At 37.7% G+C, this 27,377-nt stretch overlaps 1 protein-coding gene across 3 annotated transcripts in view; it reads right to left on the bottom strand.

Moving 5' to 3' along the window:
• LOC132158125 (nuclear receptor ROR-alpha B-like) overlaps positions 1-26,086 on the bottom strand; it is a 45,118-nt gene extending 19,032 nt beyond the window's left edge. The window contains exons 1-2 of one of the 3 annotated variants that reach the window (XM_059567406.1): positions 25,611-26,086; positions 2,352-2,381 (exon numbers count right to left, since the gene is read on the bottom strand). In XM_059567406.1, the coding sequence (XP_059423389.1) occupies positions 2,352-2,381; positions 25,611-25,671 (91 nt within the window). In that variant the 5' untranslated portion in view covers positions 25,672-26,086. Of the gene's footprint in view, positions 1-604; positions 797-2,351; positions 2,382-25,610 lie in introns of those variants that run through there. The other 2 variants (XM_059567407.1, XM_059567408.1) reach the window with 2 other exon arrangements.
• Between the last annotated feature and the right edge of the window lie 1,291 nt (positions 26,087-27,377).

Below are 27,377 nucleotides of genomic sequence, written 5' to 3' on the forward strand. Positions count from 1 at the left end.
ATCTTCTTATCAAGACAATCTGCATATTTAAAAACATTTGACATTATAAAAGGCACATACATTCTCTTTAAAAAAATCGATTGTTTTGTTGTGCATCAGGTTCATCATCAGGTAATGCAAAGGTATTTTGAATTTATAAAGAAATTATAAATAAAAGTCCTGATTTCAAAATCAAAGCACATCAGATCTACACTGCTTTCTGAATTCCTCCAAAATCCTGCATATCATCCCACCCAATCCTTCAAGATATCCATGATGTGTATCATCCATCTCTGAAGTCTCGGACGTATTAATATGGCGGAATGAGTCGCGTACAACTACAAACAACACAGCGAAACTCCGAAAAGGTCAAACAGAGAGCCTGAAAGCAATGGATATATAATCACCATGTTCTGAACTTGTGTTTGATGAGCAAAACGGAAGAGTAAAATAGACACAAAAGTGTTTCGCAACTCATAAGTTGCTCTAACCAAAATGAAACCCATTAGTTTCAAAGACACAAGGATGCATCCAATGTAATGTAAACAAACATTTGTCACACACCCACACAAACATCAGTAAAAATACACACCTATTAGGCCAAACACAAGACATAAACGCCTACCTCGCATCATCTTCACAGCATGTGTGAACTGCTGTCTTTCTCTGGTGAAGCTATGCGTCAAAATCACTCAATATGGATGACAGCTCTGTCTCACAGTTAAACTTCTGAACAGATGATGCTGTCGCAGGGTGGGAGATAACAGAGAGATTTAGGTGGTTTTCAGTCGGTAGGTGACAGAGAGAGAGAGCATTTGTGTGTGTTTCTATCCACGAGTGACAAATAGGGAGAAGGTCTGTCCCTTTCAAACTGTAAGGTATACCTCTCTCCGTCGCACACGCATGATGTCTCTTCTAGAGAACTTTCGTGCTGTTTCTCTGTCCGTCTATAGGTGGACTCTACTTTCTCTTTCTCTTTCCATTCCAGCAGTGTGAGCAGCTCACCTCTGTATGTTTCTCTTCATTGCATCCTGAATTTCTCACTCCATCCCTCTCATTTTCCATCAGAGCATCCAACTAAAAACTCCAAATAGTATCAAACCATCCTGAATAATTTCTGTTCTTCGGATTGTGCTTTTAGGGAAAAAGGTACAAAAACTGTTACTGGGATGGTTACCTTTCGAAATGTACACTTTTAGACTTTTTTTGGTTACAATTTATTTTAAGGTGTCCTTGTTATAATGTAATTATACTATATATTATATTTAGGATTAGGGTTACTTGCATGCAATTATGCATCATTTATTGTTATTAAAATATTAAGTACATGTAATGTGTAATATGGACACCTTAAAGTGTTAACATTTTTTTCTACTCGTAAAGGGTGCATATTAATACACTGAAGGTACATAATATTAGTACCTAAATGTTACATATTACTGTCTTTTAAAGGGATACTGTGCCTCATTTCTCTACTTGATTAAAGGAGAAAGCAGCATTTAAATGGTAAAGTATTGACTTGTTGGCTATTAGCGTTCAGAAAGGATGTGAGGCTGGTCTGATTGGTGGTAGAGGGTATTGGTGTAAACAAGCTGGTTAAGGTCATCATTTGATATCATTGCTGCAGCATACGGCAGAAAGTTGTTATTGCTTGTCATTATGAATCATGTTCCAACCACGCTCTGCGTGTTTTCTAATCCACCTACAGTCACATTCAAATAAAGGTGGTACACTAATATGATATGAAACAAACTCACTTTTTTTCCTTTGAGGGTTTCCTAACACAAGTTAATTTGACTGAGAAACTATCTATAGAAGGACCTAAAAAGATCAAATGACCAATTGGACATTGCCACCAAGTTCAAATTTAAATGCAAAAACAAAAATTAAAGGAGATAAGGAAGGAAAGAAAGAGCTTAAGACTTACACAATTCACGCTTGTTATCAAACACAAAAGCGGGAAGAGTTTTAAACAGCATCTTTTCACCAAAATACTCTCAGATCTTATCTTCATTCAGATGCACACACCCATAGCTGTGCACACCTGTGCGTGCGTGTCTATGGTAGCTTTGCTCACATTTAAACCTACAGCTTTTGTGGCTGAAGTAAAAATATATGTGGATACAGGTGCATTGTGTTTGTGTGTGTTTTGCAGGTGTAATAATGCACCGCTTTGCTACACTGATACAGGCCCCCCTTCCTATAACCACAATGGAGGGGTTCTCTGATATGCAAAAAACAACATGCAGAGGGGGTTAAACGAGCCACCTTTCAAAGCACTAAAACTGCTATTGTGCTTGAAAAATACAACATACTTGCACAGCTACAATGAGTGAAAAGAATGAATGGTTGAGATTCTCAGTTGTACTTACTTAGATGAGATTTCTTGTGCACTGGACTTCCTAAAGAAAGGCACAAAACAATAGTTAGGCAATAAATATGTTTTGTGTAATTATATATGTTCTAAATATATTAAATAAAACAATATTCAACATACAGTAATCGTGAAGTAGAATGAAATGTAACTAGTTGTAAACACTTCAAATGTCTCTGTCTTGAAATATTGAATTAGGCCTGTCACTATATCAGACTCTATTAAAAAATAAAATTACACCACAATGTCAAAATCTGGACATTAATCCATAAATCATAATTATCAAGTAAATATTTTTTCTTATATGTTTATCAATAACTACAAACCATACTTTGGTCAAAATAGCTAGAGTCTACTGAGTGAAAGCTTAATTTATAGTAAATTAACAACCTGTTACTCCTTCAGAATTGTATTTTATTAGATTTAATTACATTTAAATTTAATTTAAATTTAGATTTAAATTTGTTGTTTATTTAATGTTCATTGCTAAAAATCACACAAATCAGGTTAGACATGTCTCAAATTTGTTAACAGGATAAAAAAATAAATAAAAAAGGTAATCTTTTAATAACATTTTTAGTTTAACCTATTGAAGTTAAAGGGATGAACCACACAAAAATAAAAATTCTGTCATCATTTACTTATACATCAAATTGTTCCAAACCTTTGAGTTAGTTTCTTCCATGGAAATTATTTTTGATTTGGTTGGCAACCAAACTGTTGATGGCCGTATATGGAAGAAAAATTACTATGGAATTTCATTGGGGACCAGAAACTTCAAAATATCTTATTTTGTGTTCAGCAAAAGAAAGAAACTATCTCTTTAATAATAAAATTTTTTAAGCACATTTAAGAAAACTAGGGATGCACGATCATGATTTTTCATGGCCGATTCCGATACCGATTTTTTACAAGTAAACTGGCCGATTCCGATACCGATTTCCAATTTTTTTTTTTATCTTTAAGCAACAAACAAGAAAGAAGGAAATTGTGCATAAACAAGATGTTTATTTGGTATTTAATAGGCCAAACTGGCTTTTGGCTATTGAAAACAATAACAGTAACCATCTGAAATTAACAGCAGTAACTGCACAGTAAGTAGCCTACATTCAAACGTGTATGCAAGTTCTACTTTAAAGGTCCCGTTTTTCGTGCTTTTTTTGAAGCTTTGATTGTGTTTACCGCGTGCAATATAACATATGTTCATGTTTCGCGTGTAAAAAAAACTGTATTTTTCACACAATTCACCTATCTGTATACCGCTGTTTTCACTATCATAAAAACAGGCTGATGACTTCCTTGTTCTATGAAGTCCCTCCTTCAGAAATACGATTTCTGATTGTGCCAGCGGTTCCTGTGTTGTGATTCGACAGCAGCTTAGAGCACGCGGCCCTCCTGTAAATGCGATTGGGCTAGTTTTGGACTAGTTTTGAGAAGCAAGTGGGCAGGATTTGTTTTGAAAACCTGGCAATCCTGATCTGAACCATAGACAGTAAAAGAACGCACGTGCTGGAGATGTACTTATAATCAAAGGAGGGTTTTCGGGAACCGAGTTAAACATAAATTGTAACCATTAATCTCCAAGTACAGCGTCCCTGGGAAACCCAAACAAAGGTGATTGGACTCAGAGATGAAAATAACAGCGTTTCGACGACATGGCGACAAACACAAACGCAGCTCTTCGTCTTCTCCGTTGGAGCGCAATAAGGCCACGCCCCCTTTTTTATGTGGGCGGAGGTTAGTCAAAAAACTGTTTTAGTGACGTCATTACTGCAGGAACTAGAGGGATGTAGTCCAAACGACCCGTTTTTTGTAGACGAATTCTGTTAAATAAAATATCTCGCTTGGCATTGAACTTTGAGCTTTAGAATTTTACAGATATTATTTATACTCTAACAACAACATTACACATTAACTAAAGTTTAAAACATGGGATCACGAAGAACGGGACCTTTAAAAAAATAAAAAAAAAAACATTTCAGTTTTGTCACAGTTTAGTCCATTTCGTTTCTCATCCAACACGCGCGGACAGGTACAGTACGCTCGCACAGCTTTAGTGCGCGCAGGAAAGGGACTCTTATTTGTGCGCCAGTACACCAATGGCTGATCGCTTCCTGCTATCTGTGCCTCAGACATAGTGGTGGAAATTATGATTATTTCAAGAGATTCGTTCATTTTCAGTTCGTTCACCAAAATGATTCGTTCAGAATCGTTCACTGATTCGTTCAGTGACCATTTCTTCGTATTACACAAAATATGCCAGCAGGTGGTGAAAAAGAGTGTATTATGTGTTATGTCTTAAGTCAACGTATTGTGAAAATGTGTGCATAATCGCATTCAATATATAAAGTCTAATTAAGTTGTTCAGATGAACAAAGCACAAGGTTTTCTTGCCTAATTAGCATTTTAATTGTTTGGTCAGACAGTTTGTATATTATATATTCACATTCATAAATCGGGGATTAAACGTGGTGTTCTGTATGCTAAATACGAGAACGATTCGTTCACCTAAAAGATTCGTACAAAAAGAACGATTCGTTCACGAACGACACATAACTACTCAGACATGAAGCTCTGCACTTCCAGTGCTGAACGGCTGCCCGTGTCCTGCGCACAGATTTCGAAATATTTCTACACAAATGACATAACGAACGATTACAATGTAGTATGTTCACGCGGGCGCACTTCCGAAAAAATCGGCCGAAAAAAGACCAAAAACCGGCCGATTGCCGATCGCGTATTTTAAGCAAAAACCGGCCGGTTCCTATTTATGGCCGGTCGACCGGTTTCAATTTCTAAGAGTACTAGGGCTTAGTTAGGACCCTATTCATGGAAAGTGTGAGTGTTATTCACACACCTACTGTACACATACGAAACAACTAAAACTGTAAAATGTATGTGTGTACATATACTAACACGTGTACACAAACACACATCACATGCATGCTTTTATAGGCATGAAAGCACAAACACATATCATCATTCACATGAAAAGCCCCCTTTAACCCCCATCTCAGCCCACACACAAGCACAAACAGCAATCTCCGTTGTCTGACGTTTGACCACACTTTGAGAAAGTTCAGATTTGATGCTGTGTTGGCCGTTTCCGATGGGTATTTTTAGCAGTGTGTCTGTCTGAAGACACAGGGCAGGTAAGATAACCATCACTGGGAAGAAGACTTGGCCTCTCTCTCTCATACTTTCTCTGTCTCTCTCTCACTGTGGCTGTCTCTCTCCCTCTTTGAAGGGCTTTGTGGCTTTTTGAAAAAGTCACTTTTGCTTATGTAGCGGAACACACACAAATAGGTGCCTGGCGACTTGCAGACGCACTCGGAAACAAAGACTCTCAAAGCAGCTATTTCACAACTCCGTCTCACGATTTGCCTAATAGCAAAAAAAAATGACCAATGCTGTTTTCGGTATATTTTTTTGGTCAGTAAAATGCTCAGTTCTGTGGATTTTCTCAAATTCTACAACAAAAATGCATTAATTTTTGAGTGTGTTTATGTTTATAGGCATAAGAGAGCAACGACGTTCATCGTTTGATGGCAGATTGGCACCTGAATGATCAGGGTGATATAAGGCACCATGGTAACAGATCTAAATGCAGTTGAATAACCCTAAATAAACCCTAAATAAACTACTTCATTCTGGCCAACTGGCACAGCTTGACCATGTAGCTATTACAGGACCAGAGACAAAGAAAGAAATATTTTGTGTGCATGAGTTAACGTCCTTTGAAAACAAACAATCACAGTTATTAAAAAATCACTATCACTACGTGTTTAGCATTCATTAAAATAGAATTTTAAAATGTACCTCAGGTATGTATCTGACAATTTATTATTAATTTAAAGTCACCGGCATATCGGAAATACACTCTTGAAAATAAAGTTGCTTCACGATGCCATAGAAGAACTTTTTGTCTAAATGGTTCCATAAAAAACCTTTAACATCTGAAGAAGCTTTCTCTTTCAAAAATGGTTTTTGTGGCTAAAGAATGTTCTTCAGATTATAAAAAGAGGTGATTTTTAAAAGAACCATTATGCCATTATTCTATGGCATCGCTGTGAAGAACCTTTTGAAGCAACTTTATTTTTAAGAGTGTAGCATGAAAATGGCCGATACCCATGGTTTATTAACTAACTGCATGGAGACAACAAGTTGCATGACTGGTGCATAATCCAACGTTTTTCTCTGGGAAAAATAATGAAATACTTGCCAAAACAAAATAAAATCTGTACAAAATATAGTTTGTCAGACGGCATATGCAAACGTGATGCTGATGCATGCAACAAGTGAAATGCCCGCTTTCACCTGTAAAATCATCAAAGGTAAGTCGCAATGGCAATGCACCAGCATTAGAGTTTATCTGAGGATCTGTCACGAACAGCCAAGCATTAGGCCTTATGTGAAAATGAATGGCAGGCAATATGCAGCTTTTTATAGGCTACATTAAAAAGAATATATAGGCCTATACACAAAATATGTTTCACTTAAATCATTAACATACTAATAAAATGAAAGAAAAAAAAGTGTTGCGTTTCGGATAACTGAAACACGATCCGAAGTTCATGACGGGATGGCAGAAAGCATTTTTCTTTATTTCACAAAAGCTTTACAGTTTTAAATGATGTTTTGCTTCTATCTGTATGACAAAGACAGAGAAAGACAAAGTAGAGTCCACCTATAGTTGGTATGACCATAAATTACTGAGTAACAGTTGGGAAAACAATGCAGGAATCGGATCGTTGCCTCACACGCACATACAAATTTTTGACATCGCAGCCAGTTAATTATCAAAATAAAATACAGTTAAACAAACATAAAAAGTTACACTGCTCATTTTAAATAGTACGTCGTAAGCCTACAGTCGGTGCCATTCAGTGTAACCAGCGCCTCACAGCTGATATAGCCTATATGTGAAGTATGATCTTTTATGTTGATAATGCAAGTGAACAACAAATCCTATAGTTTACATAATAAATAATAGGCTAGCATCCAGATACTTCGCGAATATGGAAACATTTGGATTCATGCAGAATGAGAGAGGTAGGTTTAAGTTTAGTTTTTAAATTAATTTGTTTTGGCTTGACGCTTATCTTTAGCCTAAATACAACTTTAGAGGATTTATTGAATAGCCTAACTGTGTTTGTAATTTAGCTTTTATTTACCATTATTTTAGCCTCCATTATTTCTGAATGTAATAATAAAATGCAATGTACAGCCCATTAATTTAAGCAGTTTTTCCCCTCTCAAAACGCTTATAAGAGTAGCTTTTTTTATCCGTGCTGAAACACTTTTTTTAAAAAAACTCTTTAATGTTTTTATTGCATTGACAGTTTTTTATTTTGTTTAATACATTTGGTCTTTGGTAAATCTAGAAAAGATGATGCTGTATTGGCTATGACTAATAGAGATCATTCAAGAATCTCTTCATGATTTTTTTCTTTTTGAGTTAATTAAATGCTGTAGGCTGCTTTATTATTGCTTTATTATTATTATTATTATTATTATTATTATGGGCAAAGAAAAAGTAAAAAAAAAAAACTATATTAACCGGTATGTTTATTACTCAAACTGGTTTCATGGAGGAATACATGAACAGAAACATTCAAATACCATTCTGCTCGGAGTGAAGCAATAATTTTTTTATATATATAGTAGTGCTTATATTTTAAGCACTACTTTAACAACTGACCAATGTCGGTATCGGTAACGGCCAATACTTGAAGTTGAAATATCTTTAATGTCCCCAAGGGGCAATTTGGTTCACAACAAGTAGCCAACAAGTACACATTCGCACAAAAACACATAAAACCATAAGGAATAGGTAAATAAAAACATAAATACACATGTACCTATAGTTTGTTGAGACACCCAACAGCTACTGGTTCAAATGATTTCAAATATCTGTTGGATCTGGCACGTTTTCGGTAGGTATACCTCCTTCCTGATGGTAGGAGGCAAAATTCAGAGTGTAGTGGGTGAGTGATGTTAACCAAAATGGCCAGCAAATTGTACCAAAGTCAATATCAGGAAATTGCAAGAGTCTGTGAGCAAGAATATGAGGCTGCATACAGTTGAACGCTGATGTAAAATCAACAAAACACAAGCGAGCATGTGTCTTCTTGCCCTCTAAATGTCCAGTAACAAAGTCCAGCAGTGTTGCTGTGGCATCCTCAACCCCCTTACTTGGTAAATATGCAAATTGTAATGGGTCAATCATGCTCTGAGTCATGCAAAGTAAACTCCTCCTTACAATGCGCTCAAAACCCTTCATCACAAGAGATGTCAGGGCCACAGGACGATAGTCATTCAACACCTTTGGAGAGGGAACTTTTGCCACTGGAACCACTCCAGTTTGTTAAAATCGATATCGTATCGTCCAAAAAATCCTAGCGGTGCATCCCTAATGTACATACAAACACATACCTACAAATTTGCAAATTAAGTCAATAAAACAACAAAGTAATAGTCTAGACACTCTGAAAAGCAAGATAGAGAAAACTGATATGTGGGCCTCTGTTATCAGTGCCTGACATAAACTTATCATCTTGCTTGCATGGAACAACACTTGTCAGTAGGGATGGGTACAGAAACTTGGTATTTAATCGGTCCCTGGGGCAGGGCTAAATTATGAAAGACCGGAGTATCGATAAGTATCGTTACGTTATCTGACGTTACTGGTTCTTCTCTCGGTAAAGGGATATATTAAGAAAGCACATACATTTGTTATTGCTATACACCCATTATTCAATTTGTAAATTCTATCTGTTTTTATATGCAATAATATTAAAACATTTGTCTGATGCAGATTTGCTATTCGTCTATATGAAGCTAGGAGCTTCAGCACGCGCAACATGAAAGCCCTGTTTGATTATGATAGAAGAGAGAACTAAATATTCAAACATCTTTGAGAGCTTGGTGATTATTCACTTAAACACAGTTCCGATGTACTGTCTTAAAGTGACATGGCTTTTGCCGTCAATGACCTCATTTACAAGCACATTCTTAAGCCGATTATGCTTATCAAGATGAAAACGCACTTGGTCACGTAAACCCGCTAACCCATTTTCTTTAAACGACATAAGCATAAACCGGTCGCAACAGGTATTTTTTTGCCTCTTACACCGATTTTGGAAATGCACTTACCCGCTTTCTGTTGGCTTATTGAAGTGTGCATGTGTGATAAGTGACAGAAACGCATTGTAAGTGCAGATTTAATTGCATCTAGACCAAGCAAACACAAGAAGGAAATATTTCACAAAAGCAGACTTTTTCATGACTCAGAAAATGATAAAAATATGTGTTTTCATCTCGTGCACCAGAAATGAAAGTGGTTCAGTCACAATGCTGCATTTATAATTGCTTGAGAGAATAATATATGAGGTGTTAATGTTCCCGACATGTTGCAAGCTTTAAATCACAACTGACAAATGTATGGAATACTTTGATTCAGATACGGAAATTATTATATTTTTTACTGTATCTTATGTATATAAAGTACTAAAAACACTGGGGCATTTACAAATTGATGTTTTATATTCATTTAATTAAATATTTATTTTACAGTTCAGAAAATAAAGCATTGCTAATTCAGCTCTTAATTCATCATTTCAATATATTTTAAGTTATTTCTATGTTTTGCTGTAGTGTGTCAGTAGTAAATATCAGTTTACATTTCCAAACATTATTTTTGCCATTGATCGTAATAATTCAGTGAGATTTTTCTTTGCACAAGGAGTCTAACAGCAGCCAGTGTATGGAATTACATTTGTTTCGATAATAATGAACGAAACTTTATAAAACTGAACTTAACATTTTCAGAAACTATCAAAAATATGCCATTTCAAAAGAAGAAAAAAACAATGAAAATAAAAAAAATATATACTCAGTCGCACAAATTTAACATGCTCTTCAAATATGCTTCATTCTTTGTTAATGATTTTGAAAGATTCGTTTTCGCTAATCGTGGATTCTGAATTCATTGCCACAGATTTTGCTTACGGTTCGCAGTTTTTCGTTTGGTGTTTTGACACAAACCTCTCCCGGGGGCGGGCATAACAGTGATCTACTCTGATTGGATAGTGAGCTTTTGATGGACAGGTGCTCTCTGACTGGGAAGTACAGACGCCACTCAGTGGCGCACATATTGGAAAGCTCTCGTGATTGTGATTTGTATTACTAAATATGTATATAATATTTGACCTTCGATCGTCTCAGTCTGTAAAGATGAGCTCTTGTCCTTCAAGGCAGCTTGAAGTAAGCTTGTGTTACTGAGTGACAATAATAACCCGCAAAAAACTGTAGCACACTGTAACATGAAAAACTTGTATCGATGTTACTTCAGTAACACAAGCTTACTTCAAGCTGCCTTGAAGGACAAGCGGATGAGAAAGATGATGCCGCTCCGTGTCTCTGTCTCCTGAAAGCTCATCTTTACTGAGACGATCGAAGGTCAAATATTATTTATATATTTAGTAACACAAGGCATGACGTATTGCATACAAATCACCGCAAGAGCTTTTTTTTCTTTTTCTATTTTTATTAGTGCAGAGAACAAAAACATACAAAGGTATAAACATCACATAATATCCACCACGAAAAAAAAAATCTAAACAAAATTAAACAAGGAGATCAAAGGCAGAGCAAATCTAACAGTCCTTACAGCTTTCTTATTAGTAGATACTGAGATTGCATTCAAATAGTTTTCCATTTCTTTCAGGAAAACAGAGAAGACAGGTTTACAGTTGGAGAATTTGCATTTGTGAATGTGAAATTTGTTTAGGAAATTTTTTTAATTAATAACAAAACTGTTATTTTCGTTTGTGGGGTCAGAGTCATAATACCCAAATAATGTTTTTCATATTTACTGAGAAGTCTGGCAAAATCTTACACTTGACAAACACACCAATATCATCCCAAAGTTTCTGAGTGTATGACATGACCGAAATAAGTGTACAGTTTCTTCAGAACTCGAACAAAAAGTGCATGTAAGATCAATGTCAGATTTAAATCTTTGTATAAACTTCTTTACAGGGTAGAACCTGTGTGTGAGCTTAAAATAAATGTCTTTCACTTTGTCTGTGAAAAATATTTTTTTGCGGTAGAGACCAGATTTAATCACCGCGAGAGCTTTGCAATATGCGTGCCACTGAGTGGCGTACTTCCTGGTCAGAGAGCACCTGTCCATCAAAAGCTCACTATCCAATCAGAGTAGATCACTGTTAACCCCGCCCCCACGAGAGGTTTGTGTCAAAACACCAAACGAAAAACTGCGAAACATAAGCAAAATCTGTGGCAATGAATTTAGAATCCACGATTAGCGAAAACGAATCTTTGAAAAACATTAACAAAGAATAAAGCATAATTGAAGCGCATGTTAAATTTGTGCGACTGAGTTCACTTTTTTCATTTTCATTGTGTTTTTCTTCTTTTGTAATGGCATATTTTTGATAGTTTCTGAAAATGTTACGTTCAGTTTTATAAAGTTTCGTTCATTATTATTGAAACAAATGTAATTCCATACCAGTGCTCCACACAGAGATCTGATCTCACCATCATTTAGTCTGTGTGGAATAACATGAAGACGCAGAACAAACTGAGACAGACTCAATCCAGAAGAACTGGGCCAATGTCTCCAAGACACTTCAAGAAATCGATAAGCAGTATCGGTAAGAGTAGTAATACAGTTAAAACCTTAACGATACCCATCCCTACTTGTCAGGTCACAGCTACAATATCTATAATAAGTCATTTGCATTCCTACACATTTAATAGGTCTACAAAAGGGGACCATACTAAATTTGTCCATATTTGTCCAGTTCAACAGTATTTTTTTTCCTCTCCAAGTCACATGATTTTGTAATTACATTTGATCTCTTTGCAGTTAAAAGTTTTTCATGTGAAAGAAGCCTTTTTTTATTTTTTTATAAAAAAATGAATGAACGAAGAATACATGGATTTTGGTACCAAACTGGTACCAAAACCTTTTTAAACATCAAACCAAAAAAAAAAAAAAAAAAGATTAATTATATTTGTTAAGTATAGTAATATATTAAACCAACAAAACTTCAACTATTTTCTCAAGTAAACACTGCTCTTAAAATCTGTAATTATACTCCAAGTTTTATTGCACAGTAGTGTTGGGGGATATGGTCATTTTTCAAATCGTCATATCGTCAGCCCTTGAGATCGACGATACACGATATTATCGTGCATGGGTGGAGCAAGAGAAAGACTCTGTTCTTGTCATAGCATAACTATTTAGTGTTTTAAACCGCGCAGGTGAGCAAGAGAGAGCCTATGGAATCAATAATCGAAAAAATATACTTTAAAACATACAGACTGATTTAAATAAGGTTAAATATAAAAATACTGTATTTAAAAGAGCTATTTCATGTGTAGTCGGACGCAACTTTCATATCGCGCGACCTGTAACAGATTTGCCACATCTGCGCACGGAAGTTATCAGTCTAAATGTTCTGCAAAATCAGTCAACGGTGAAAATCAATAGTAGATTGATTTCAAAGTCCAACAGTTTAACACTAATATTGGACATAAACGAACATGTTAAATATAAAGGATTCAAAACAGTTAAGTTCATATATTTGGAGTAAAGTTGAATTGAACTGATGCATCGGTCATACAGCGCACTGGACCGCATGCCTCATGACGAGCTCGACGCACTGCCACAGAAACAAGAATGAGATGCATTCTAACATAACTGTGGCATTAAACTAAATAAGTGATGTCAAAACTATGTATTTTGCATGCATCACATTATAGTGCAGAGTGCATGAAAATAATAACAAGGGGGCAGAGCGAACTTATCATGCGTAGTGGTTCTCACAAAGTCCTTCTACGTCATCACCACATAGTGTGCGTTATAAGTTAAATGATCAGACTTTAAGAGAAGGACTACGTGAGAACCACTATGGATGATAAGTTCGCTCTGCCGCCTTGTTATTATTTTGTCTTTACTTTATTTGTAACGCCAAGAAAGATGTGGGACACCAACTCCTCGTTTTTTATCTCTTTCATTTCATAACAAATTATCCGAGTCAAAGCGTTACAACTTCACTGAATACAGGCTCTAATCCTCTATTGCGCGTGCTGAAGTGAAATAGCTGGGCAGTTTGATAGCTGAATTATAATAGGCCACCTAATAAAAATAAAAATAATAATAGTTATTATTATTATTATTATTATAATCTAATACATTAATAGGAGAATGAGCCTAATATCGTATTGATTATCGACAGAGAAATCTGCTTATGTCAATATCTCTGACTATCATCGATACAGGACTCTATTGTCTATCGGCACAACCCTAATGCACAGATCTATTTTGACAGAATTTTTGTCCCATTCATTGCTACGATGATCAGTGTGTCACACAGGATTTGCACGCATGCAATACTAGTCATTGAACTCGAGCAGAACAAAAACATCCGCTTTGATAGGTATGAAGTGGATTCTTACTAACTTAAACACATCTGATTGGCCACTGTATTCATGCTCTTGATATTAATGTCTGTGATTGGCTGCAGTGCTCAATGCAAGTGTTTGAAAGCAGCAGCTACTGTTACATTTTTTTAGTTTCAGTATCAACTTGGTACTTTCAACAACACTAGCCCTGGCAAAAGATTCCCATCAAACTTTAGAATAATTAAAGAAATTCCAGTGTCCACCTCTCAAGGCTTTCTCAAAGAGTAAATTGCGGGAAATGGTCAATCACTCAGACAAAACGAATGTGTATGTCCATGCACTTGTACGGATGTTTTCTTAAACTTTCACATGAGGCACAGGCTGTGGGAAACGTAAACAATGAGTCCGCACACCAGAAAATGCTCCTTAGCAATTTTAATGGTTGCTCACCACTTGTAACGTTTCGGGCACAAGCCCTTCCTGTCTGATGAAGGGCTTGTGCCCGAAACGTTACACGTGGTGAGCAACCATTAAAATTGCTAAGGAGCATTTTCTGGTGTGCGGACTCATTGTTTACCTTTGCAACTACTTGTCTGCCCAGCACCCAGTTTTAAAGTTTTTGGATGTACGTGCTGTACCTTTGAATTCTAGCACAGGCTGTGGGAACCTACTCAACCACCTGGATGATGCAATGGCACCGTAAATGCCCTAGAAAAGGCAGAGTGTCCCCATTACTATTAGTGCCCACATAGACCGCAGAGACCTTGTTGACTTCTCTAAAGTCGCTTCTTCTGTAACCTGTATCTATGATGTGTCCAAGCTTCTTATGACATGAATCGGTATAGTATGAACCAAATTAAGGCACTAGCAAGTACCTTGATCATCGTTGTTTGTCACCACAGAACATCATTCATTTTGTTTACAGTGCATCTTACTTAAGTGTAATAAATAATATAGCAATGCTGAAACATGAGGTCGTCCTAAGTCTGATGACTTAACAGACTGAAAAAGACAAGAAAATATTTTTAAAAATAAGTACAGTGAGGAGCCGTTGTGCATTCAGCGAAGTTCTACAAGGAGCTACTTTAAGCATACTGTATTCTTGAGCAGCCCTGAAAACTGCCAGCTCTCTGGGCAGCGAAACAAAAGGTCAACTACCCAGGTACTAACCAGGCTTAACCCTGCTTAGTTTCAGTGGGTAACTAGTCAAGAGCTGCAGGAAACATGAACTGCAAGGTGGCAGTTGTCCTCTGTTTTTCCATAACAAGAAGTGTCTGAGGACCCCTGTGGCTAAACAAGGGAAATCAACAAGTCAACAACATCCTATAAAAATGAAAAACTGACCCATCCTGAAAGACTAACTTCTAAAAGGTGCTTTGAACTCATCTAGCTGTGAATGAAGATGAATCTACATAAATAGCTTGTAAAGATACAACACAGAGCATCAAAGTTATTTCAGTTTTCAGCTGAAAACCATTGACGTTATCATGAGTCTCAAGATTAGCCTCATCTATGTAGATTCATAAACCGCTAAAAGGTAAAACATGCTATATTGTCATTGAGTGTTTCAATACTCTGTGGTTTCCTTTTGTCTCGCACCCATATCTTTCTCTGTTCTGTTCTTTCTCTTTCTTGAAGTCTCACTCCCACCTGTATAAAATCTCCCCCGTGTTTTGTCAAATGTCACACTCTGCCTTCGTACACACCGTATTCACATATCATCTTGGGAAGAAACTGTGAAAAGGTGTTGCAATGTGTGTGAGAGAGGGTTGTGTGTGTGTGTGTGTGTGTGTGTGTGTGTGTGTGTGTGTGTGTGTGTGTGTGTGTGTGTGTGTGAAAGCAAGTAATCTTTGTAGTGGGGTTGTGGAGGTATAAGCTTTTGGATCTCAAATTAGCCAATCAGCTTCTGGAAATAGATCAGGAATCCAAAGACACCCACTAAACACTAATCTTCCCTTTAATCCAGATTACGTCCATTCTTAACACACACAGAAGTATTAAAAGTATTTCTGGCAAGGTGATATGAGGGTAAATTAGAATGAGAGAATCAGAGAGAAAAAGCTAAATAAATAGTGAAAGAAATCACTGACGTAATAACACAGATATATCTAAGTGGTAAACATTAAGAGTCTGAACCAGATTTCTGCATTCAGGAGTGGAAAATTGTGGATGTGACTCCAAAAACTAATGGACTCCAGGTGGTTAAACCCTTAGTGATAATGTTTACATACACAGCCAAATTCTGCTCATGAAGGCAGACTCCTTTCTTATTTCATCAGACTCACTGTTATTAAAACATTAAGAAAATGTCCAGGGACCAATTGAGTGATTATTTGATGACTATACTGTGTAAAAAAAGATAGATATGAAAATGAAATGAAATGAAAGACATGCAAAATACATCTGGTGATGTACATTTACCAGCAGGGTACACATTGTTAAGGTTTTGAATAGAAGCAAGAATTTTACAACCTCATGCCATAGAATATTTATAAGCTCCATGAAGAAATGAAAATTCTATTATCATTTACTCACCCTCATGACATTCTAAACGTGTGACTTTACATTTTCTGTGGAGCATAACAGAAGATATTTTGAAGAATGCTGGAAAACATACAGTTTTGGTTCCCATGGATTTCTACTGTATGCAAAAATCCCCACTGAGACATTTCTCAAAATATCTTCTTTGATGTTCCACAAAAACAAAAAGCCATGCAGGTTTGGAATGACATTGTGCTGAGTAAATGATGACAGAATGTTCCTTTTCATAAGAACTATCCCTTATTTAGGGGATTGTTATAGATGCTACTTTGTAGCTTCGTCAGACTACCATATTTGTTCTACATATCATCCATTAACAGGAGAAAAATAAATGCGACCTTTAAAGGAATGCCAGTGATATGCGGTAAATTACCAAAGATATTAAATTCAACAATAATTTTCAAACAAATGGTTATTTGGAGGTAAAGTTGTTTAGAATTTAACAGTGAGGCTTCTGTTCTAGATGAATAAACCCCAGGTTATGCATTGCAGATATAAATCCTTTGGCTGGATTTGGCATAATCCTTTGGCATAGTTTAGAGCACATTGTGGGAAACACTGTTGTGTTTTTGTGTTCACGGAAACATGGCACAGCAACAGCGTTCCAGACTGCGCTATTCAGCTCGACCAGCTGACGTGCTATCGAGCGGACAGAGCTCTCATCGCGGGCTTTGTGTTTACATCAATGACGCATGGTGCGGCGATACTGTTGTGATCTGCCCCCCCCCCCCCCCCGGTGGAGTTTATGATTATTAAGTGCCGGCCGTTCTATATGCCGAGGGAATATACTGCCATACTGGTCATCTCAGTTTACATTCCCCCGAACAACATCAACAGCAACAGGAACGACGCACTACATGAACTGTACCAGCACATCAGTGAGCAGCAGACAGCACACCCTGATGCTTTTCTCATCATAGCTGGGGATTTCAACCATGCTGACTTAAAGAGTTTGTTTCAAAAAATACACCCACACATTAACTTTCCAACACGAGGTAATAACATTTTGGACTTTGTTTACACCACACAGAGAGGACCTTACAAAGCCCTCCCCCACCTCGGTGCCTCAGACCACATCACTGTCATGCTAATGCCTGCATACAGACCACTCATTAACGTCGCCAAACCAGTTCAAAAACAAATTCAAGCATGGCCAGAAGGATCATCAGAGGTTCTTCAAGACTGCTTCAACACAACTGACTGGGACATGTTTAAGGAGGCTGCCACATGCAATCTGTCCGGGCCAATCAGAAGCCATGGATGACAGGGGAGGTCTACACACTCCTGAAGACACGGAATGCCGCCTTCAGAGCTGGAGATGAGGTGGGCCTGAGAACAGCCAGGGCCAACCTGTCCCGTGGCATCAGAGACGCTAAGAGACAGCACTCCAGGAGGATAGCCCATCAATTCAGTGACAGCAGAGACACTAGGAGCCTGTGGCAGGGAATACAGACCATTACGGACTACAATCCCCCACCACGGACCTGTGACAACAACATCTCTCTGCTGAACGAGCTGGACACCTTCTTTGCACGCATTGAGCAACAAAACAGCACCACTGCACTGAAGACTTCACCTCCTCCCGGCGACCAGGTGATGACGCTGACCCCAGACAGTGTGAGGAGATCCTTCAGCAGGATCAATGCACGCAAACCTCCGGGTCCTGACAACATCCCTGGGCGTGTACTTAAAGACTGTGCAGCAGAACTCACTAATGTCTTCACAGACATTTTCAACATCTCACTTAGTCAGGCTGTTGTTCCCACATATTTCAAAACTACCACCATCATTCCAGTTCCGAAGAAGCCATCAACATCCTGCTTCAATGACTACCGTCCTGTTGCACTTACTCCCATCCTCATGAAGTGCTTTGAACGGCATAGTCATGCACCACATCAGGTCTGCCCTCCCCCATTCCCTGGACCCCTTCCAGTTTGCATATTGGTCCAACAGGTCGACTGATGATGCCATTGCCACTGCCGTCCACTCAGCACTCACACATCTGGACAGAAAGGACTCATACGTTAGAATGCTGTTCATAGACTTCAGTTCAGCATTCAACACAATCATCCCTCAACAACTAATTCACTAACTGGTCAAGCTGGGGCTCAACACTTCGCTGTGCAACTGGCGGTTGGACTTTCTGAGTGGAAGACCTCAGGCAGTACGGGTCGGCAGCAACACATTCAGCACCATCACACTGAACACTGGGGCCCCCCAAGGATGTGTCCTGAGCCCCCTCCTCTTCACTCTGCTGACCCATGACGCACACCGTCACACAACTCCAACCTTTTCATTAAGTTTGCAGATGACACGACTGTGGAGGGTCTCATTAGCAACAAATTAACACACGCAAAGCCCTCTGCATCACAGGTGATCCCACACACCCATCAACAGCTTCTTCAGTCTGCTGCCATCAGGGAGGAGACTGCGAAGTCTCCAGGCCAGGACCAGCAGACTGAAGAACAGCTTCATCCACCAGGCTGTCAGGAAGCTGAACTCGCCTCCGAACTTGCAATCCCCCCCCCCCCCCCCCCCCCGTCCCTTTTCTGCCCCAGGTACCACTGAACTATGAAACCCCCCCCCCCCCAGATCCCACATACCCAGGACCTTCCACCCCACCCCCCCACACTAATATACGATGACATGCACCAGTCACTTTGTGCATCATTGTCTGCTCACTACCTCATTCACCATGGAACTGGCGTCATCCTTCCTCATCATTCAGTTAAATAAAATAACTACTCTTGAGCCCTTTGTCAATTTGACTGAATAAGCTTCTTTTTGCACTAAAAATCTTTTATCTGCACTGTTTGTTCACTTCACTGATTTGCACTCTATCTGCCATGTGCCTTGCGCTGCTTTATTTAACTTGATTTTTAATTTTATTATACAACCCGAATTCCGGAAAAGTTGGGACGTTTTTTAAATTTTAATAAAATCAAAACTAAAGGAATTTCAAATCACATGAGCCAATATTTTATTCACAATAGAACATAGATAACGTAGCAAATGTTTAAACTGAGAAATTTTACACTTTTATCCACTTAATTAGCTCATTTAAAATTTAATGCCTGCTACAGGTCTCAAAAAAGTTGGCACGGGGGCAACAAATGGCTAAAAAAGCAAGCAGTTTTGAAAAGATTCAGCTGGAAGAACATCTATTGATTAATTAAGTTAATTGATATCAGGTCTGTAACATGATTAGCTATAAAAGCTTTGTCTTAGAGAAGCAGAGTCTCTCAGAAGTAAAGATGGGCAGAGGCTCTCCAATCTGTGAAAGACTGCGTAAAAAAATTGTGGAAAACTTTAAAAACAATGTTCCTCAACGTCAAATTGCAAAGGCTTTGCAAATCTCATCATCTACAGTGCATAACATCATCAAAAGATTCAGAGAAACTGGAGAAATCTCTGTGCGTAAGGGACAAGGCCGGAGACCTTTATTGGATGCCCGTGGTCTTCGGGCTCTCAGACGACACTGCATCACTCATCGGCATGATTGTGTCAATGACATTACTAAATGGGCCCAGGAATACTTTCAGAAACCACTGTCGGTAAACACAATCCGCCGTGCCATCAGCAGATGCCAACTAAAGCTCTATCATGCAAAAAGGAAGCCATATGTGAACATGGTCCAGAAGCGCCGTCGTGTCCTGTGGGCCAAGGCTCATTTAAAATGGACTATTTCAAAGTGGAATAGTGTTTTATGGTCAGACGAGTACAAATTTGACATTCTTGTTGGAAATCACAGACGCCGTGTCCTCCGGGCTAAAGAGGAGGGAGACCTTCCAGCATGTTATCAGCGTTCAGTTCAAAAGCCAGCATCTCTGATGGTATGGGGGTGCATAAGTGCATACGGTATGGGCAGCTTGCATGTTTTGGAAGGCTCTGTGAATGCTGAAAGGTATATTAAGGTTTTAGAGCAACATATGCTTCCCTCCAAACAACGTCTATTTCAGGGAAGGCCTTGTTTATTTCAGCAGGACAATGCAAAACCACATACTGCAGCTATAACAACAGCATGGCTTCGTCGTAGAAGAGTCCGGGTGCTAACCTGGCCTGCCTGCAGTCCAGATCTTTCACCTATAGAGAACATTTGGCGCATCATTAAACGAAAAATACGTCAAAGACGACCACGAACTCTTCAGCAGCTGGAAATCTATATAAGGCAAGAATGGGACCAAATTCCAACAGCAAAACTCCAGCAACTCATAGCCTCAATGCCCAGACGTCTTCAAACTGTTTTGAAAAGAAAAGGAGATGCTACACCATGGTAAACATGCCCCGTCCCAACTATTTTGAGACCTGTAGCAGAAATCAAAATTGAAATGAGCTCATTTTGTGCATAAAATTGTAAACTTTCTCAGTTTAAACATTTGCTATGTTATCTATGTTCTATTGTGAATAAAATATTGGCTCATGTGATTTGAAAGTCTTTAAGTTTTCATTTTATTAAAATTTAAAAAACGTCCCAACTTCTCCGGAATTCGGGTTGTATGTATTTTTTACAATACCTTATTGTATAGTTGTATCTACATTTTATATTTGATCTAGATTTTTAGGCTCTACTGTTAATTTTATCTGTATGCACCGGGGGTCTGAGAGTAACTGTCACGGTTGGTAAACCGTGATCTAAGGGGTTTGGACTTTGTGGGTGAAGTCTGTTTGTTACGCGTCAGCAATGATTAGTTTGTGGGCGTCTCCGTTAATTGTCATCAGCAACAGCTGTCACTCATTACTCATCCCTATATATAGGCTTGTCTAGCATTTTGTGTTTGTGAGAGCGTTGTTTCATGTTTGTGACCTATGTTTTGCTATCTTGTGTGTTTCTGCGTTGGATGTCCGTGTCTCCCCGGAACCCCTTCCACTCTACGCAACCCACCACCAAGCAACACCACTTACCTTCGGCTCGCTTCCCCGCAGTTCCTTGTCACCCTCTCCTGCTGCCAACTCACCTCCGCCTTCCGGATTCGTCACTCATCGCCACCATCTTGGACTGTGCATTCCTCCCAGCGTCATTTGTGTATCAGTATTGTCTTGTATCATTTTCTTCATTAAATTACATTAATCTCGCACTTGCTTCCCGCCACTCCTTCACCCAGTCCTTACAGTAACGCAATTTCGATTCTCTGTATGTATGTACTGTATATGTGGAAGAATTGACAATAAAGCAGACTTGACTTGACTTGACTTGAAATTATGTCATGTTTATCTTAAAAATGCTGGAGTTAAAAACTGGATATAACTAGGTGATTCTGCCAAATTAATATCATGTTAACATATAATTTTGAAACAATGTTTATTAATGTAATTCCAAAGTCTTGTCATATATCTTTCCATTGTAAAGGCATTTATATGGGTTTCCTTCACTGAAGAAAGAATAGAAACTACTGTCTTAATCCATAGACTTGTACTGAACCTGGAACATTCCTTTAAAGAACCCAGGAGGTATTTACCTATATTGTTTAGAAGCTGCAATAAATCTCCAAAGAGCATTTAACCAATTTAAGAACAAAACATTTTTTTGGATAAGAGGCTTGAAAGAAACTTTGATTTTAAAAGTGTAAGGGTTTGTGAATGAAAATATAAAGATGCTAATAAGCACTAGCATGTGCACAGGTGAACACAGGTATGAGATGTTGACTCAGAATGGGAAAGTTAAACTTATGATATACACAAGAGATGTGAGGTTCAAGTACACAGGTGCAAGTGGGAGCTCATCAAAGAACAGAAGCAGACAGAACAGAACAGAACAGAACAGAAAGTGAACACGGAGGAGTTCAAAACAGAGGGAAAGTGTGTTTAGATGATACAGTGAGCAGAAAAGGAGTGTCAGATAAGGGAAGTGTGAGAATAAATGGGGATAAATGTGTTTAGAAAGAGGGTTGTATGAAGAGAGTGACGGCGATAAGACAGAACAGAGGTGCATAGCAAGAAGGCAGGAGGTTATGACACAGGGCCTATAATTTCTTAATATATGGATTATATGCGTTTCTGTTTGTTACAATGTATAAGAAGTCCTACGTGTACTGTTTGTGTAAGCATTGTTTGAAAAAAGATGAAAAATATATTTTTTTAAACATTACAAATACTGTTATATGAATTACAACTCTGAGCAAACTAATCTTGCATAATTCATTATATTAAACTTCAACAACCTTTCATGCATTTAGACTAAACAATGACATCAAAAACAACTGAAATTGTTTTAAACTGAATTAAATAATCCACGTTCTATGTAAAGTTTTGCCTGAAGACATATTGCATAAAAAGGGTTAATGGTTAACAAGATACACATCATGCGTTAACTTTCAGTTTACACTGAACAAACTGATCTCAGCGAAAGAATGTCGTAAGAGTGAAATAGCCAAAAGTTCAACTTCAGATAACCCAATACACCAGTTTCCAATTAAAGCAATACTCTTTCAGTTGAATAAGACCCTAAAGAGACCTATTGGGTTGCAAGATCCTAATAAGACACCCTTGAGGGAATTTCATTTCAGTAACTAAAGTATAGTCTTATCTCTGTGCTACTTGGTCAATGGGTATCACTTTCCATTGCCTTTTTTTTTCTTTTATTTCCCTGACTTTTTGTTCCTTTCCTGTCTCTGAGAAACAATCAGGCACACAATTAATAATATCCACATATAGTATGGAGATATAGCCTAACTTAAATATGATTACAAAAAATGTGCTCACTTTTATGTACTTTACAAAATATATATATATATATATATATATATATATGTGTATATATATATATATATATATATATATATATTTGTACGTATGATGTATGTATATATTAGGGCTGGTAATTTAATGTGTTAATTAGATTAATTATGGAGAAAAATAACGCATTAAAATTATTAACGAATTTAACGCACTTGCCCCGTCTCAAACCTATGTGCCATTTCATACAGTCGATTGATGACTAATATGAGGCAGAGCAACAACTTACTGTGTGATGGAGCCTAGAGAATGTCCCCAAAATTCAAGATATGGGGCAAAACACCCGTTTGAGATTGTGTCTCATATACACATCACATAGTTAAGAAAAATCACACGAGAAGTAGGCTAAGTGCAATATCACACGAGTGCAAATGTAATGCTTATACAACAGTCCATTAAGAAGTTAATATTGTGTTATTTTAGACACAATGTTGTCTGTTCACCTCCAAGCAACCCACAGCAGCATTTCATTTCTTAATCCACGTTTTGAACTAATTTGGTGAACCATTTGGCGTGTTGAACCATTGGCATTCGTGTTGGATTTTAAGTAGAGTTGCACAGACCGATCAGTGTATGACATCAAAGTACCACGAGAGCGATTCAAAACACAAGGAGTCATCTGCTCTCTAAGCTTTTGCGGCACTTTGATCATGATGTCACACACCGGTCAGTCTGATGGTGATTATCCGCTTCAAGTTGAAAAAGCCTAATGATTCAATGAACCATTCATAACCCTTTCGCACGTGAGTTTAAAATATAGCTGAGCCCCCAGCATGAGTTTTTTTAGATGAACGTTATTTTAGAATGTGCCGCCTTATTGTTTCCATGGCGACACGTTATGCTTGTCATGTGATGCAACACATCCACAATAGATCTGTATGACACACGGATCGCTTTTATTTTGTTTTTCCTTGTTTTATTCAAAATGTTCCCAAAACATGCTGAAATATGTGCAAGTAAATATATTTGGTAGTTTAAACACTTTTATATCGACCGTGTTAGTTGATCTATACCGGGTGATGGGCGCCACCATGTTAGTTTGTGCTGAATCCGAGCTGTGGGATTTACAACCCTCAAATACATCCTCTCCCCCCGAAAACACATAAAAGTAAGTCTGCGGTAAACTGGAAGAAGAGCAGAGTAAACTTTAGTTACCTACACAATCTGTATATAATATCAATAAAAACATGTCATCAGATTATGTTTGTTAGGATCATTATTGCCATATCCACAGACATCAGCGTATATTTTACAAACTGTAAATGTATGTTTTCGCAAGTACTCAAGTGTACTTAAATGTCTGAAACCTTAAATAAGCATTAAATTGTTGAAAATACTTAATATTTGTTATAATATGACAAGCGCTCACCGCGTCCGATCTGGCTCTGCGTCAGCCAAAGCGCGAAAGCGGATTTAAATTCAGCAGTTAATGACGTGAAGCACTGAAAGTTCTAATCACACTGGTGTGATCATACGCGTCAAAGGGATAAAGAACCATTTACTTCAATCCTGAATGAATCAGCCATTTGAACGAATCAAACGAATGAAGAAATGACTCGATGAATTAATCATTAAGACATTTACCACCACCTACTGGCAGTTTTAGTTTATTATTTAGAGAATTATTTCATTAAAGAAATAATTTCATATTTTCATAGTAATAATAATAAAATTAAGAAAATAAATTATTAAAGTTATAGTTCACCCAACCAAAAATGACAATTCTATCATTTACTCACATGGTCCAAAGAGTAGGCTATATGTAATCAATTACATCAAACTAAATCTTTCTTGCTGAACCTACTTTTTGTAATGCCTGTGTGATGCTTTACACAACAATGACTTTAAATTATCATTTGGGAGTAATCTCTCCAAATTTGAGGTGCGATTAATTCGATTAATTAATCACCACATCATGTAATTAATTAGATTAAAAATTATAATTACTTACCAGTCCTAATATATATATATATATATGTATATAGCATTTAAATAACAAGTAAAGAACATTTTAATAATCGAAAGAACATTTCTGTACTTTAAAGAACATTTCGGAATGATTCCATCAATGTTAAAGGTTCTTAATGGAATCGTTGATTCCAAAGAAGACCTTTACTGTTTTAAGAATGTAGAAAGAATTTTTCTAACTTTACAAAGTGTTTTTCAAACTTCCAAACTTGAAGACGTGACACTGCACGTTCAACAAGAAAAGACGTGACAGCATGCTCTTGTGAATGCAGCTGGATCAGAGGGAGAAGTGACAGAGCTGTGGTTTCGCAGGCTGGCGTGGCACAGGCTTGGCACAAGCGCTGTGGGTTAGTGTAGGACTGCTGGCGCACAGACACATAAGTCACATAAGGGGTGTATTTTTAGAGTCTCACTATCATATCCATGACTAAATGTGTTTTCGAGTTTGTTCCACTTTTCACAAGTGTGTTAAACTCTCTCTCTCTCTCTCTCTCTCACACACACACACACACACACAGTATGAGATCATTTGGCACTAATGCAGCATGTAGGTATGTAATGGGTTAATGAAGGACACGCTTACCTCTTTCACTCTGAGTGCTGTCATGGCTCAGGTCCGGTGATGCAGGCTCATCATTTTCCATTACTTTCCAGTCAAAACTCTGTCCGCCAAAACACCTCTTTACCGAATAGAATTTGTGGTTAGTTGTAACTAAATTAAATTAATTAATCTAAAAACCAACTTAAGATAACTAAAACAAAAGGAAAATGACAACTGCTGACACTTTAACGACCGGGACGCCGCAAACGTTTTAAAAAGCACATCGCCATCTTCAATTATTCCCTAAAAGTTGGCCGCGTTTGGTCAATAAACAAACAAGGTTTATGTCAACACGTTCCTCCGCTCGGCTGTCGTTTGAATGTAACTAACGTGCGTGACTGACATTTCAAAGGGAAAGACGAATCGTTGAGCGGTCCTGAGAGTTGGAGAAAGAGAGAAACGGACAGACACTTGTTGGATAAATCGACCGAGTGGCCTCCGGCTCGCGCCGCGCTCGCGCGGTCCTGTCCCGAGCCAGCACGGTGTTATGTCATCAATCATTATGTAATAGGCGCGGGAAGCGAGAGAGTAATGCTTTTAACGGGAGACTGAAGAGCAGTTTATGAGGCTTTCTGTCCAGTCCACTTTTATGTTATGTGCATTATCTAAATGTATAATAACATGACATTACACTACAAGACACATTTTTATTATTATTATTATTTTATTTTATTTTTTTGCTAAATTTTTTTTTAAAATAAATCTGTTCTGATGTAGCCTAATTCTTCTATATTTAGAAACCTAGCTACCAAATCAGTAACTGGATAAAATGTTAAAATGTTTAAACGTTTTAATGTAACTAATATCTATCTCTCAGGTTTCTAATATGTCTTTTTTCTTTTAAAAAGAGAGGAGTTTCACTGGGTTAAGGCACAAGTCCAGTAATGCTCATGTGTAATGTCAATTCAGCACTGCCTGAACTGTCACCGGATGACAGGAGGCGACTACACTCTCAAAAATAAAGGTTCTTTGTTGGTATCAGTGGTTCTATGAAGAACCTTGAACATCCATGAAACCTTTCAAATGCAGAAAAGGTTTTTCTAATTCTTTAGAAAAAGGTTCTTTAGATTTTTTTAAATGTTCTTCAAAGTGGTTCTTTTAGGTACTGTTCACTGAAAGGTTCTTTTGGGAACCAAAAATGGTTGTTCTATAGCATCACCCTTTTGGAACCTTTATTTATCCACACACACTATAATGCATTCCACCGGTAAATATTGATGACATTGTATCAATGTACACCTTAATCTTTGTCCACTTTCCCTAAATGTATTTAATTGGTTTAGGGCATAGAAATATACAGTACATCCGACATTGGTATAAATTTATTAAAGGGATAGTTCAATTAAATTTCTGTCATAATTTACTCACCAAGTTGATGGTAGCCATTGAGTTCCATAGTACATTTTTCCAGATTTTGGAAGTCAATATAGTCAACTGTCTGGTTGCCAAAATTCTTCAAAATGTCTTTTTGTGTTGAACAGAAGAGAGAAAATCATACTGGTTTGCAACATCTTAGGATGAGTAAATAATGACAGAATTTTCATTTTGGGATGTTCAATCCCTTTAGGTCTAAATTATACCAATGTCTGTTGCAGACTTTCAAGGACCAGAGACAGGGCTTCAAACTGTCATTGTCCTCCAAAACTGAGATTACAGTCGGAATCCTCAGCACAGACAGTGCAAATAATCACAAACTCCCCAGTCATTGGCACCACTGGGCCCTATACAGTATACTGCACTGGGCCCCTC

The sequence above is a fragment of the Carassius carassius genome, chromosome 15 (genome assembly GCF_963082965.1).
Source record: "Carassius carassius chromosome 15, fCarCar2.1, whole genome shotgun sequence".
Lineage (NCBI taxonomy): Eukaryota > Metazoa > Chordata > Actinopteri > Cypriniformes > Cyprinidae > Carassius > Carassius carassius.